The sequence below is a fragment of the Penicillium canariense genome (assembly GCF_028826845.1).
Source record: "Penicillium canariense strain IBT 26290 chromosome Unknown utg000003l_segment0_segment0, whole genome shotgun sequence".
NCBI lineage: Eukaryota > Fungi > Ascomycota > Eurotiomycetes > Eurotiales > Aspergillaceae > Penicillium > Penicillium canariense.
The window spans coordinates 3,475,818-3,490,097 of record NW_026622730.1 but is presented as its reverse complement, the minus strand read 5'-3'; the positions used below and the strand labels follow the sequence as shown (position 1 = coordinate 3,490,097).

The following is a 14,280-nucleotide window of genomic DNA, read 5'->3' as shown; positions in this document are numbered from 1 at the left end:
GTCCGAATTTGAACCGGGGGTAGAGATATGAAACTAAATTGAAATGACGAGATGCCCGTCAAGAGTATTGGGATTAAGTATACTCTTGTGAGGCCTCGGTTATCACGACCTGGGAATGTAACGAAGCAGGTAGCTACTAGCTATCCGGTGTATAATTCCAATAATATATCAGACCAATGATCTCCTCAAACTGGAAAAGTAACCGAAAGCACAACAGAACAATATGAATGCGATCCTGCATGATTTGTTTTCGTAGTTCAACCAGCGGCCAGAGGTATAGCCGGGCTAAACATTTAAGTTGCCCGCATCGGCCAATTTCGGCTGGGCGGAAACCCGTCGACCAATCACCTGACCCGCAATAGGATGACATACCGAGACGGACTCCCGAGGTTCGTCCTCAACCTCGTCCTTGTGCGAGTTGAACCTCTTCGTCCTTCCCTGTCTTCAACCCGTCACAATGGCTTCGTTCGCGCGCCCATCGCTGCTCCGGCAGGCCCTTGCGACCTCTCGGTCGCCACTCCTGCGCCAGAATGTCGGCGTGTCGCAGGTCGTCGCTTTCCACGCTTCCGCTCGGAAGCAGATCCTGCCCCCCGAGCCTCGTGAGTAGAGCCTCCTGTCTCGGTTGGAAGCTTTGGGCTTCTGATTGTATGGGAAATCTGGGGCTATTGAATACAAGTGCTAATGATTGTCCGATGCACAGAGTCGATTCAAGGAACCAGTATGTCTTGAATATCCGAATCGTTCGACCATTTTTGCCTCGCCTTTCCCTACCCCGGATCCGCTTAATATATACCCTACGTTGCTCTTATGGGCATACTTTGGATTCCTAGAGGAGATGGAGGGAGTGGCCGGCCATTGTGACCCATACTAATTGACTGCGACAGTGAACGACCCCGTTCCCGTTCCCGCACCTCACCCCGTTGAGGGCAGCTACCACTGGACTTTCGAAAGGTTCGACATGCAACTTCAACAATTCTAACGGATACAGTGCTAAAAAGTGTGTCTTCAGAGCTGTCTGTGTCGGTCTGATCCCCCTCAGCATCGCTCCCTTCGCCGCCGGCTCCCTCAACCCCGTCATGGACGCAATCCTCTGCTCGCTGCTGGTTGCTCACTCGCACATTGGTTTCCAGTAAGCCTTCTGCTTTCCTCGGGCCCTATATCTATACCTCTTCTGACTTTTCCGCCCAGGGCCGCCATCATCGACTACTTCCGCCCCCAGCGTGTGCCCAAGTTCAACGCGCTGTGCAACTGGCTCCTGCGCGCCTTCACCCTCACCACCGCGGTCGGCTTGTACGAGTTTGAGACAAACGACGTGGGTATCACCGAGGCCCTACGCCGTATCTGGAACGCATAGAGAGAAGTCGTCATTTGAAAAGGGTTGTTTGGTCGTTTTCTTTTGTTTCAGGCCGGGCGTTCCGCCTATGTATATGTCGAAAGCTTTTTTTTCATTTGTCTTGCCCGACACTCTATCGGCGCTGAATTATTCCCTTAGCCACGGTCTTTGGAGTAAGGAAATATAAACCTATGTACCAGTCGACAGACATCACTAGTCTGTTGCCTATAAGAATTTTTGATCTATCCAGAAAGGTGAAAATGCAAGTAACTCGCTCTGACCATGAAGAGGGCCATTCCAGGGCTCGTGAAATATAGGTCGTGTTTGTTTTTCCCCAGGGCCTCGTTCATTCCACATCTTCGTCCTCATCTCCCTCCTCTAGCACCGGGTCATCCGGCAGACGGTCCTCATCATCCGCCTTCGCCATCACCGCCTCAATCAGCTTCAGCGTCGCCTTGAGGGGCATCCCAATGACATTATCCGCGGTGCCCTCAATTTTCTCCACCAAAATCGATCCCAGTCCCTGTAGTCCGTACCCTCCAGCCTTATCCGCGCCCTCGCGCGTGCGCACATACGCCAGGATCAATTCATCTGTGACAGCCCCGTCAAACCGCACATTGGTCTCCTCCACCACCGTCTCCATAGCATACCCGGGCTGCCTGGCACTCGCCAGCGGAGCCATCGCGACAAGCGCCGTGTAAACCTTGTGATCGCGCCCATCCCTTAGCGTCCGCAGCATAGACACATGATGCGCCTCGGAGCGCGGCTTCTCCAGAATACTCTCATTGACGACGTCGACGACGATCGTATCCGCGGCCAAGATCAGCGCCGGCTCGCCCAACTCCTCGTTGTGGATCTCCTTCTCGTAGACGGCCCGCGCCTTCATGGTCGCCGTACCGAGAACATACTCGAACGGGGTGAGCGTCTTCGGCAGGTTCTCATCTGCATTGGACGGGATGATTTCGATATTGGGTAGGCCTAGGTAGGCGATGATTTGGCGTCTGCGAGGGGACTGCGAGGCCAGGATTACGCGCTTGTCGCGGAGGTTGTTGAGCACGGGCAGTGTGAGCGGCGGCGGGCGGGGAAGGGCTGCCCCGCGTGCAGGCTTTGGCAGGTCGTAGGCGGGCGGAGGTCCGATTGGGTCTTCGTTACCCAGGAGGGCTTCTTTTGAGTCCGACATTATGTCTGTATGAGTGGTGGGTGGTAGGTCGAGTTTTGAACGCGGGCGAGGGGGTCTTGAGTCAGAGGCTCTCTGGGCTGGTCGCTGCTCGGACGCGCTATGTCGATGCGGTCTATTCCTGATTGGTGGGGGCGCAGCGCAGCTTTTGTACGAGGATGGTTTTTGGTAGGGATAGGAGTATATATTGCACTGTTGAAAAAATATGGGAGAAGAAAATCCATTAGAAATTACCGTCTTTCGGGGTCTGCCGGGGCTGGAAGGGCAACCAATTTTGCATTTTGGTTGTCCTTGGTAGCACCAAGTCAATCATGTTGTTCCTCCCCGTTTTCTCGCATATCTCGACATTTTATGTACTAACTTGGCTCTTGTGACGGGCTTAGTCATGAGCACCGGTATTCACAGTCAAGATTCAGATCGAACCTTGGCAGCGGGCGATTGCCCAATGCGGAAAATGAACGATGATATCATATACATTTACAGGACTCATGAAAATTCCAACCTTATTAGACTGACCATCGAGCTCAACACGTAGCCAAATCCTCTACTGTACGACCGTCCCCCATATGGTAACGGTCCTTACGGCACCGGTGAAATCCATGAGCTCAACGCCATGGCTGGAAAAGGCGAATCGAATCATCGTTGGGGTCGGACTAGCGTGCAGCACCAGCTCCCTCATGATGCGGGTCTATACTAAGAGCTCTGTCATGAAGAACTTCTGGTGGGATGATGGTAGGATGCCTCCTTCTAATAGCTTCCGACTATTGGTTGACACACTTTATTACCTAGTCTTGATTATTCTCGCCTGGGTAAATATCTCGATCCCAATATTGTGGCCCCAATGACTTACCTGCCTGAACATGAAAGGTCCTATCTGTTGGCGTTCAAGCAACGAGCCTCTGTGAGTATACATATACTACTCTTTTTGGGTTCTTTTAGTGTTTTGAGGAGCTCCGCTGACGAGTCCTATTTAGATTCATTTACCCATGCTGGTGTTGGATTACATAATTCGACATTATCGTTGTCCACTATCGCGACTTTGCTGAAGGTGTTTCTCTATACGCTTTATAAAGTTTTCTAAGCTGATATTCAGACGCCTATTAGGTTGTTATAGCTGTCTCGGTTATGTATATCCCTTGTCTCGCATTCGCAAAGCTCGCCTTGCTTATGCTATACTACAGACTTCTCAAGTCAGTGCGAGGCTGGGTATATACGCTGTACCTTTTCGGATTTGTGATTGTTGGATATAGCATAGCGCTTACCCTGGCGCTTATATTCGCATGCAGCCCTCTTGACAAAGCCTGGAACCCGTACATTCCACGAACAAGCGGGTCTTGCATCGATCAACCTGCTCTTTACATGGCAACCGCTGCTACGAATACTGCCAGCGATATAGCTTTGATTATGATTCCTATACGCATTATATGGCCACTTCACATGCGGTTTGCTGAGAAAATTGGCGCAACGATCGTATTGGGCATTGGTGGCCTGTGAGAAACCTTACTTCTCTCTTTATCTACCACACGGCTGACTCCAATATTCCGAAGAACCGTTGTCATGAGTATCCTGCGGTTAGCTACTCTATGGCCGCTGGTTATTTCAACGGATTTCTCGTACAGGATTGCTCTTGCCACCACATTGATGTACGCCCAGCACCATTCCATGGTCTATGAGAGAAAGTTGATTAACGATGAGATAATTACAGCAATATAGAGGCCAACTTTATGATCCTATGCGGCTGTCTTCCCTATCTTCGGCAATTATTCCGCCGTTATGGGCCAACGTGGCGCAGATGGTGGGAGGCCAGATTTGCCTGGAGAGTATGGAAGGCTAGGCTGGACTCCAGCCAGGCCAGCACCGCGATGATCCAAAGTCATGTCTGATAGACATGACTGAAGCCTCGGCGAGGCCGACGAACAATCGTCGGTCTCGTACCTTAATATAAAGTGTTGGCTCCCGGGGATTGTCTTCCCATGTTTCACAAAAGGTACTATGGGAAAGTGTTAGCTGTGCCGTTCTGGAATGAGAATCAATTTCTCGCGTCCATCATGGCAGCCAACTGAAAGCAGATGTCAGATCCCACTCCGGCCGCGGCGCAAAGAGTCACAATCAACCTCCATAGCGCTAAACTCTCGCCTGTCATAACGGCATGTGTGTTCCTGCTCAGTCCCTTGGCCGACCTCAGTGATGTCTTCTTGTCGGTCGACCGCAGTACCAATTACGATGTTCACCGTATCCATCGAGAAGGTCCCCTAGTAGGAAATGATTTCTCTCACCTGGTCTGCGTGCCCGACCGTTCTCAGAGGAAGGTGCAGAATCCCCGGGCAAATTACAGATGGAAGGTAGCCACCCTCCAAATTTGATTGATTTGATCTAGTTTCTCACCATCTAGATGCTTAGACACACGCGGCTCCCATAGACATCGATAAAGCCCCACAACTTGAGCCGCTTGAAAAGCGAGCTTCGGATTGTCGCGTCCAAGATGTGCTAGTGCCTCCAATATAAGTTGAAAGGGCTCGGTGACGTCTTCAGGTCTGCCTCCTGCGGCGAGAGAGAGAGTCGTGGCGGTCCGTGCTTATCCCGCAAAGCGGAACGATCTAAGTAAGTAGTTTTAAGATTCACGGAGAATTAAATGACAACAAGGCGTTCAATTTTTGGATTGCGATGAAGCTCTCCTTTTCATCCTTGAGATGCTTATCTTTGAACATTGGCTATTATTATATTCAGTCTCGGACGGTGGAGTTCTATCGAGCTGCAAGTGCATTTCTACTAAGCTTGCCACCCTTACATGAGCTCGAACTGCAGGGTTGGCACGCGCTGATCAGTATTGAGTCTCTCATCAGCTATCATGGACCTCACTTGTGCAAGCTTAGGCTTACAGAGCCCTCAAGCTGGCAGTCCTTGAACGAAAAAGAAATCCGCCGAATGGGCGAGCAGTGTCCCTTGCTAGAAGATCTGGCAATCACTATCAATCGCACGCAAGGTGGCTTCGAGGAACTTGAGTCGTATGCGGCTCTAGGGTCATTGCAGAATCTCAAATACCTTGATCTTGTTTATGAAGTCACCCCTACGGGTCTACTTCATGGACCTAGGGAGGCCATTACTTCATCAGCGAGAAACTTCAGCTTCAAGAATAATGAGTTACCCGGCATCTCATCGTTTGACGAGTTCGAGAATCAAATTTTCAAAGCCGCCAGCCGGCATGTTCGGCTCCGTAATGGCCATGTGCAAAGGTTGATAGTTGACTCGGTCATCGATGAGAAACTTGCCTGTGCCGTTTTCAAAGCTATTTCCGACGCCAAGCTCCCAGGATCACCTCTCTTCAAAGACCTCACAGTCACAGCCTGCGGTGCCAGTTGTGGCTATGATACAGAGAGGATAGTGGACACATTTACCAGCAGCTGGCGTGTCATGCGAGATCCTCATTCCCACTCCCGTGAAAACTTGATAGCTGAAGAAATCCAGCCACATAGAGACCTAGGAGGAAGATATTGTCACCTTCCACCATGGGTGGAGCCCATCTTCTACCGACTCTTTCCAGCAGGCAAACCCAAGGCACCACCGCGGAAAGAATCAAAGAAATTGGCAACCAAGAGAGAAGAGGAAAAGAGTCAGACTGTTCCAATGTGGAGACGTTACTTACATGGGTTTCGTCTTGCTTCGGACACAGATCATTAATCTTCAATGGACGCGTAGGGTTGAATAGCGGATACGAAACTAGGAGGCTTCAGAAGCATACGATGTAATATTCCATAGCATAACGTTTTTCAGTATCGAACATGGCTTTTGATGAGACGTCCCAAGCGGTCATTTTGACGTCAACAGTATAGGGGTGCTTGGTAGGATCTATATATGTGTAAGAGAACAATGCGACGAATCCAGAGATTGCTGAGCTCCTGAATTGGCTCATAAGGCAGTTCATTCACTACATTTTGCACTGCCAAAATCTGTGTCCTGGATGGTGTCCAGTAACCGTTAGGTCGCTAGTTGATGATCAGATGGCGATTTTCTGGAAACGGATGAAGTCCTCTGTAGGACCCAGCGTATCTCATCAGCGACGCGTTCTGGCTCTGTGATCTGAATATTATGGCCACTTTGAGTCTCGGTGGAGAAGCGCGCGTTACTCGACAGATTCAGGAGCTCGCGCTGAAAGGCCTCCTCACTAGCGTCCCAGCGCTCCAGATAGTGACGGAAGGCCGCTCGCTCGGCTTCAGTTCCCAACCCTTCTGCCACACCCCGGTGGTACATCCGCTCCTGGTCCCGATGCGAATTGCCACGGAGCACACTGAGCGGCTGGCCGCGGAGGAGGTCTCGCCCAGGGAGGAGTTGCTTTTTTTTGGCTAGGACGGCGCGGCTGATTTGCAGATAGGGCAGCTCGCGGGTGGCCTGCTGCGCGTGGTGTGGGCTAGCTTCCTCCACCATAAGCTCTGCCCACTCGACCTCCGTCAGTCGATAGTCGCGGGTCAGCCCGACGACTTCCATATAATCCAGCCCCGTCGTGACGGCTGCGATACAGGGATCGGGCCATGTCTCGAAAAGCATCCGCTCCTGTACGGCATCCACCAGCACCATACCGCAGACCACCTCGGGCCCGCGGGCGGCAAGAAACTCCCGCGCGAGAATTCCGCCCCAGGAATGACCGACCACGAGGTACGGGGGTGACAGGGCGGCGGCGGCGAGTAGCCGAGACAGCTCATCCACAATTGTTGGTGAGTCCGGCTCGGCGGTAGGGCATGCTTCGCTCAGACCGTAGCCAGTCCGCTCATACAGCAGCATGGATGCCTCATTCTCGAGATGTCGACACACCGCGCTCCATTCTAGCGCGCTGCTGGTGATACCGGTAAGAACCACCACAAGCGGAGCGCCGGGCTGCCGAGGAATACCTCGCAATGCGTAGCTCAAGGAGTGGGTTCCGATGTGGGCGGTATGTTGGAAGTGTTCCATGGTAGCAAGGAAAGGTTGGGGAAGGTCGGGAAGGCGAGGTAAATGGTGCGCTCAAACATAGAGGAGAGCAGGAGGGGGGGAGGGGGGGGGGGGGGGGTTGGTTTCTAATATGATAAAAGTTTCCAAGTAGTTAATAGTTAACTAGTTCGAGCCCTAGTTAACTAGTTTGAAATGGATGAGTCATGCCACATAAAGCTCTGGAGCTCCCTAGCCTAGGTATAAGCGTGGAAAATATTATTAAAGCCATCTAGTGGGAGCAGATGGGTCAAGACACGATGGAGGGAGCAGATCCCCTTGCTCTTGCGAAACCCCAGTGAATTCAGCTCTTGGTATGCGCACCGGCGGCACCACTTCCCTGAGTGCTCGAGCGGCCAACGATTGCATAGCGGTCACCCCGCACGTCCTACTTTGGTGGTTGGGAAGCTCTCTCTCTCTCTATATATATATAATTTTCTTTCTCTCTTCCTCTCTGTGCGGTCGGCTAGCCTGCTGTAGTAGTCACTAGCCACCATCAACCTCTCAACACTGCCCTCTCGCGCAAGACCTGCCATCACTAGATCCTTCTTTCCAGTACCTCGCCAATTGAAGAAAACTCAATTCTCTTCATGAAGTCGCGGAAGACTCGCGGTATGTTTTCGTTGGTCTATTGAAAAAGGACGCCCCAAAAGAGAGCGTTCATGCTATCTCAGGCAAGGAGACTCAGGCCCGTGCCAACACCAATCAGGATCTCAATGCCAATCAAGGAGGCCAACTGCGACGCCGGATGGGTAGTGGTCAGCAGCGTTGAACTGGCAATGAGCGCGCAGCTGCCCAAGTACATGAACGGCAGATAGTATCCGGTATAAGAAACGCCAAACCCGGCGACAAGACTGAACACAACGAATCCAGCCAATCCGTTCCCTATAGTCGTCCAGCCTTTCCAGGATGATGACGGTGCTAGCGACAAATCATCCCTCCTCGCCGCCGAACATATGCGTGCGATCCCCATTGGCGCTCCTGCGTTGCCGACCTTGAGCGAGTGTCGCGTGCAGGGTACGGCAGTGATCACCTCCTTCCGCTATGATCCAAGTCTATTCAACCATTCCTTCATCGCCGATATGTGTGTTGAGTTCGAGTCTTTGGTGAAGGATCTCGGTTGCGCTGATGCCACAAAAAGCATTAGAGAGTTGTAAGGAGAGGTTTTCGAACCATCATTCATGAAAGAAGGACGTACAGTCGCTTTTTGTCAGGGCGTTGGTTTATATTTGTTTTTCAGAATGTTTTCTTCTGGTTCTTAGATCCTTGACTTAGATAGCAGTAGATGCGAATGGAGTTTCTTCACGTTCGCCTGCTAGAAGTTGATAGAATACATGTACTGTATCTAGAGTCTTACAGTAGGTACTGACAGACTATGAGCTATTGGTATAGGCTAGTATGGGAGATGTCCAATGGGATGATATAATTGATCAGATTGATGATAATATTAGAAAATCAGGGGGATGGCCTGTTGAATGGCTATCCCCTGGCTGTATAGACGTATTTCTGTCCGTACAGCCGATACTCGGCTGTTATAAAGCCTGAGTTTCTCTGTAAGCTAGAATTATATACAAAAATATAAGAAACGTAGGCACTTGATAAATAAGCCCGTTCTTAGTAGCAAGTTACTACTCTACATATTTTGATATACTCTTTTAGTAAGTAGCTACCTTTTATCTAATCTATATATAGTCTAGCTCGCCTAGACGTATACCTCTTCTAATAGTCTCTTAATATCTTCTATACCTATTAAGCGTACGAAATTAGCGTATTTCTATCTAGGTAGGTATTTAGTAAGCCTACTAGCGATTATATCGCCTATTAGTACTTACTATACTAGTATTCTACTAGCCTAAAATCATGTTGTAATTTATCGCTTTTACTATGTGTTCTGGGCTGCGCGGCTCGCCCGTGTGCGCAGCTCGCTAGTAAAATACGTTAGCGTCGTACCCACAAGTGAGTCACAAACAAATCCGCTTCATGTCTCTGATAGTTGTTAAGTTTGATCAGCCAGGTAGAGCAGCGTTACTCACCTACCAAGAAAGATGACGAACCTACAAGAGCCTCCGAGTTTGCAAATACCGAATGGCTCGACAACTGTGAATGTATCTGTGATTGACAGGTATGCGGGGTCCCCGCGGGAGACCTTGCAGCCGAAATTCAAGCAGTATCCATTGCCTATTGCTAAAAAGGAAAACCAAGTACACGCATGAGTCTCCCCTGCTCTCATCTGCTCACACCGTCAATCATGCACCATGAAACCTTGCACATTCCATCATTATCATTTTTAATTGAACACACTGCAACCAAACGCAAACTTCTTTTCGATCTCGGCCTGCGAAAGGACCTTTCGGCACTGCCGCCAACAGTGCAGAAGTTTTTCTCCGATTCAGGATGGGATTTGAGAGTTGACAAGAACGTTTCAGATATTCTTATCGAGCATGACGTATCGCCGGAGGATATCGAGGCCGTTGTTCTTAGCCACCACCACTTCGACCACCTAGGCGATCTGAGCCAATTTCCTAGAACGACACATATCATTGTCAGGCCGGACTTCAAGGCTACGCATCTGCCAGGATGGCCGATCAATCCTGGCTCGTCTCTCATTGATGCAGATTGGACAGGGCGTAATATACGAGAAATATCATTCCAGGAAGGCCCCAATGTTCAGACTATTGGTGGATTTCGAGCGGTTGACTATTTTGGGGATGGAAGCTTCTTTCTTCTTGATGCCCCTGGTCATACAGTCGGGCATCTCGCAGCATTGGCAAGGGTCACCTCAGGAGCGAACTCCGCGTCTGGATGTTCTTCGACATTTCCCCAAAGAGACACATTTGTTTTCTTGGCTGGCGATATTTGTCATTATCCAGGAACGTTTCGACCGAGCAAACACGAACCCCTCAATTTTGAAAATTGTTCAAGTGTGGCAAGCTGTCCCGCAGCATTTTATCTTGATATCCACCCGCAAAAATGCTTTGATCAACCGGTTTATGAAATGCCAGCAGATGCCACCGTGGACGAAGCTGCTGCAAAACATTCCATACAAAAATTGTGCAGGTTTGATGGTAATAACAATGTGTTGGTGATTATCGGACATGACGCATCCTTAACTGGGAAGATTGATTTATTCCCGGCAAATGTCAACAATTGGAAAGCTAAAGGAATGAAGGATAAACTACACTGGAGCTTTCTCGGCGATTTTGGCAGCAATACAAAGGCCTTAGAGCAAGCATAGCACAGCACCAATTCCAACCAGAACTGACAATTTGTATTTAAAGACATTTTATATGTGCGCCTTGGATATTAATACTCAGATTTGAAAAGAAGATCATCTGCCAGATGTGGAGTAGGTAAATCAATCAGTGGGTCACGTCAGATCCAGTGTGGGTTCAAGGATCATCACTAGATGCGCTGTAGGGGCCAATTCCAACGAAGAGTTTTAAAGGCAACTGGAAGGAATGTTAAATCCATTCAATCATAGAAAAAACCCCCAAGGTGATTTGCAGTGAAGGCCTGTCTTTTGGAGGAGGAGGGGGAGTAGCCACAGATCTGGTCGTCAACGATGAAAACTTACAGCGCAATAAAGTGGCTGAGCAAGAAACGTCCAAATTTACCAGACTGACCAACTTCGTCCCCTCGTTATAAAGCTGCAGAATAATTGGTGAGCATTTATGGGAGAGCAAAACAATATGTGTGACTCGAATACGTAGAACTTCATCACAGGCAATCACACCAACCCCAAATCTACTCTATACCACACTACGCGTCTTTGTAGTTGCCTACGGTGCATATCCGCAGTCCCAAATGTATTTCCCAGACAGTTTCGCTTTCTATCAAAACTCCTTAAGCCATTCTAACCCTTAATATCGTAAAGAGACTCGTCTTCGATCCACTGGGCTGGGTATCTTATGCGCTAACGCCGGGGAAGCAGTCGGCGAGGCCCTTATCGTGCTTGTTGGAGGCGTGCTCGAGGAGACTAGACGAAAAGATATTCGTTAGTAAGAGATGTAGTAAAAGCCACTATGGAGAGCGGTCGTGGCGATAAGGGTCCGAGAAAGCGGTAGGCTGGGCATCACGTACGCAGGGGCCTTGGTGGTTTGGAGGAAGTCTGCCTGCAGACCTGGCACTGAATGCTGCAGGCCTTCTCTTTCTGGATAAAAAAAGATTCTCCACTTTCTACTAGCCCCTATCTTGACCACTACAGTACTGTACTGTAGCTTGCTGTTCCACCCCGCACCTCAGCCTCCAATCAGCAGCGCCTTAGCCCAATTACAACACGTGACGTGACTGAAAGATGGGTCTTCGGCTGAAAAGGCTGCACCCAAGCGCCCCTGAATGCGGGGGAAAGGAATGAAATCAAAGCGTGATGAATGAGATTCAGTCAATTGAAAATAGCCGACCAGTACACATAACGCCCCAGTGACTCCGTAGCCAGAGTCCGTAGCATACATTCTGGTTTCCCGAAACAACCCTAAAACAGCGGAAAGGCTAAGATGTACAAAGAAGACGGCAGCATGTGAAGACAAGAGACCCATTAAAATATTGGAACCTTGTCCCCCGGAAAGACGGCTGCGGGGATGGGGAATACAGCCGCGGGCATCGGGGAGATCGGGCATGTGCGTAGTAAGAAAGCAGCAAAGAATAGATCAGACTGGAAACGTATCGGACAGGGGACACCATGAAAGCGACCCAATCATTCGCATAGAGATCAGAATATATGCTGGCGATGAGAAGGACGGTGGAAGGAGACTCGTAGCGGATGCATGATTCATTTTCGTGTGGTGGATAGGAGCCGCTGCCTCGGAACCTCGGTCCACCCCATGGGGTACCGCAAGCCATCAGAACGGGGAAATTGCAGGTATAAGGGAGGTTGCAAATGGTGATGGTCACGCAAAAGGGCCAAAGAAAGGCAATGCAGCATGTTATGACGGCCGGAAGGACTCGTCCACACGGCCGCCTTTGCTTTCAATCTCTGCGATCAGACTTCGCCGCTCCTGCAATTTTAGGTGGATGAAATCGACCGTCTTTTGTAGGACGATGCTTTCGCTGCGGCCTTGTCCCTCCAGCCCAGGCACCAATTCTGTGAGACGATCAAATCCCTCCCGAATGGCGGCCCGCCGCTTCTGCTCCGAAGCGATGTGGTTGTTCTTCTTCTCCTGGTCAGTCAGGCGAGGCTTCTCTTTGTCCTGGCCAGACACCGACTTAGATGCGGCAGTTGGGGTCGATGATGACCGGTCGTCGTCGCCGTCGGTGTTCATCGTGCACTGGGGTTGGGAGTCTGGGAACGAATGGGAGGAAAAGGGAGTGCGGTGGGGGATCGCGCAGAGCGCAGGAAATCGTCGGTGCCAGTGGTGCCTTTTTGTATCGTGCTTAGATCCCAGGCGTAGATGCAGACGTGATCGAAAGCGACAGTGCGGAGGTCCAAAAGAATGGCCGGAGAGGGTTGGAGAGGAAGGAAACCGATAGGACCGATAAGCCAATGCGGAGAAAGCGAGTCGGAAACCTGGGCTTGGCGTACTTCAAACGTCATAGAAGTGCTCCACCATGCACACGCTGCTGCTTTACGTTTGTTCTTTTTTTCCTCTCGTCAAACTGAGGATTAGTGGAATTTCCTCATTCTCAGGGTAAATCTCCTCAATTTCAACCCTAGCCAGGAAAAATCCATTTCTTTGACCGCCGCTGAACCCCAACCAACCCTCGCCCTTCCCACCGACCTCAAGCCCTGTAGCTCTCATCGTTGTACCCCGAACCACCATGGCCCACGACCCTTTGCATGGATCATGCTCATGTGGTCGTAATGAGTACATGATCCAGATCCCCGACGACGTGACCGATCACGCTCAGATCTATTTTGACACCAGCCGAGACAACCGTTCGTGAATATAGTTGGACCCTTAGCTCCGATGAGTCTTACTGATGGTGATTTTAGGACGATTTCATGGAACACCTCTCACGGCATGGCTGCGAGTGCCTCTAGAATGGTATCAGTCGCACACTCAATCGTTCTTTCCAGACGAAACTCACTCTTCTATCCGTCGCACATTCACGCCCCGCCATGCGCCCCAGACTCGGCGCGTTTTCTGCGGATTCTGTGGGACCCCATTGACATTCTGGACTGAAGAGCCCAGTGATGAAGCTAACTTTATGTCGGTGACAATCGGCAGTTTGTTCGGCGAGGATCAGCGTGCCCTAGAAGACCTGGAGCTGCTCCCGGAGGACTCTGATGAAGAGGACTCCAAGGCCGAACGTGCGATTTCCTCTGTCCTTGCACCTGGGTCAGAGCTCGCAGCATCTGGCATAGTTGTTCCATCTAACCGTGACTCAAATATCTCACGGAGCTTCCGGCGTGGTACTGCGGGTGGTATCCCGTGGTTTGAGGAGATGATCGAAGGAAGTCGCCTGGGTCGCTTGATGCGTGCACGGCGGGGTATGGGTGTTAGTGAAGACCAATCGACCTCTATCGAATGGGAGATTAGTGAATGGCATGATGACGGAACTGGTGGCCTTGTGCGGGAGAGTGTGCATGCAAGTGGGCCAGCTTCGGGAAAGAGGAAGAGGGGACGCCAGGGGGACGCCGAGCCACCGAAACGGGTGTGATAGACCCGCGTGGTCTTGAGGATGTAATCTATGGCTTAGTGAGAGGTAGGACCTGAAACCAAAAAGTTTTTGTTCGCGTCAACTCCTGCTTTCTGAGGCGACGCCTTTCTTTCCACGACCCTCAACATATCTTTGGCCTGCGTGACATTGAAGTTCACGTCGGCGCCGCTTATACTTCGGGCATCTTCTCCATCTAAGCCAACCCGAGATATCC

At 50.5% G+C, this 14,280-nt stretch overlaps 8 protein-coding genes across 8 annotated transcripts; 5 read left to right on the top strand and 3 right to left on the bottom strand.

Annotated features, from left to right (window-relative positions):
- Positions 1-457: 457 nt before the first annotated feature.
- On the top strand, positions 458-1,354 carry N7482_006128 (CybS family protein; the record flags this gene model as incomplete). The annotated part of the gene is made up of 5 exons (XM_056688253.1): positions 458-599; positions 701-718; positions 885-951; positions 989-1,129; positions 1,189-1,354. The coding sequence occupies 5 exons, from the start codon at positions 458-460 to the stop codon at positions 1,352-1,354; spliced, it is 534 nt and encodes a 177-aa protein (XP_056543808.1).
- A 325-nt stretch (positions 1,355-1,679) lies between these two features.
- N7482_006127 (nucleotide diphosphatase) lies at positions 1,680-2,513 on the bottom strand (the record flags this gene model as incomplete). The annotated part of the gene is made up of 1 exon (XM_056688252.1): positions 1,680-2,513. One exon carries the CDS (start codon positions 2,511-2,513, stop codon positions 1,680-1,682), a length of 834 nt encoding a protein of 277 aa, XP_056543807.1.
- A 2,922-nt stretch (positions 2,514-5,435) lies between these two features.
- Positions 5,436-6,188, top strand: N7482_006126 (uncharacterized protein; the record flags this gene model as incomplete). Its single annotated transcript, XM_056688251.1, has 1 exon — positions 5,436-6,188. The coding sequence occupies one exon, from the start codon at positions 5,436-5,438 to the stop codon at positions 6,186-6,188; it is 753 nt and encodes a 250-aa protein (XP_056543806.1).
- A 297-nt stretch (positions 6,189-6,485) lies between these two features.
- N7482_006125 (alpha/beta fold hydrolase) lies at positions 6,486-7,454 on the bottom strand (the record flags this gene model as incomplete). The annotated part of the gene is made up of 1 exon (XM_056688250.1): positions 6,486-7,454. The coding sequence occupies one exon, from the start codon at positions 7,452-7,454 to the stop codon at positions 6,486-6,488; it is 969 nt and encodes a 322-aa protein (XP_056543805.1).
- Positions 7,455-8,185: 731 nt separating this feature from the next.
- On the top strand, positions 8,186-8,626 carry N7482_006124 (acetyl-CoA synthetase-like protein; the record flags this gene model as incomplete). The annotated part of the gene is made up of 2 exons (XM_056688249.1): positions 8,186-8,268; positions 8,323-8,626. 2 exons carry the CDS (start codon positions 8,186-8,188, stop codon positions 8,624-8,626), a joined length of 387 nt encoding a protein of 128 aa, XP_056543804.1.
- A 1,091-nt stretch (positions 8,627-9,717) lies between these two features.
- N7482_006123 (MBL fold metallo-hydrolase) lies at positions 9,718-10,704 on the top strand (the record flags this gene model as incomplete). The annotated part of the gene is made up of 1 exon (XM_056688248.1): positions 9,718-10,704. The coding sequence occupies one exon, from the start codon at positions 9,718-9,720 to the stop codon at positions 10,702-10,704; it is 987 nt and encodes a 328-aa protein (XP_056543803.1).
- A 1,687-nt stretch (positions 10,705-12,391) lies between these two features.
- On the bottom strand, positions 12,392-12,727 carry N7482_006122 (uncharacterized protein; the record flags this gene model as incomplete). The annotated part of the gene is made up of 1 exon (XM_056688247.1): positions 12,392-12,727. One exon carries the CDS (start codon positions 12,725-12,727, stop codon positions 12,392-12,394), a length of 336 nt encoding a protein of 111 aa, XP_056543802.1.
- Positions 12,728-13,223: 496 nt separating this feature from the next.
- Positions 13,224-14,066, top strand: N7482_006121 (uncharacterized protein; the record flags this gene model as incomplete). Its single annotated transcript, XM_056688246.1, has 2 exons — positions 13,224-13,341; positions 13,399-14,066. 2 exons carry the CDS (start codon positions 13,224-13,226, stop codon positions 14,064-14,066), a joined length of 786 nt encoding a protein of 261 aa, XP_056543801.1.
- Positions 14,067-14,280: the final 214 nt, after the last annotated feature.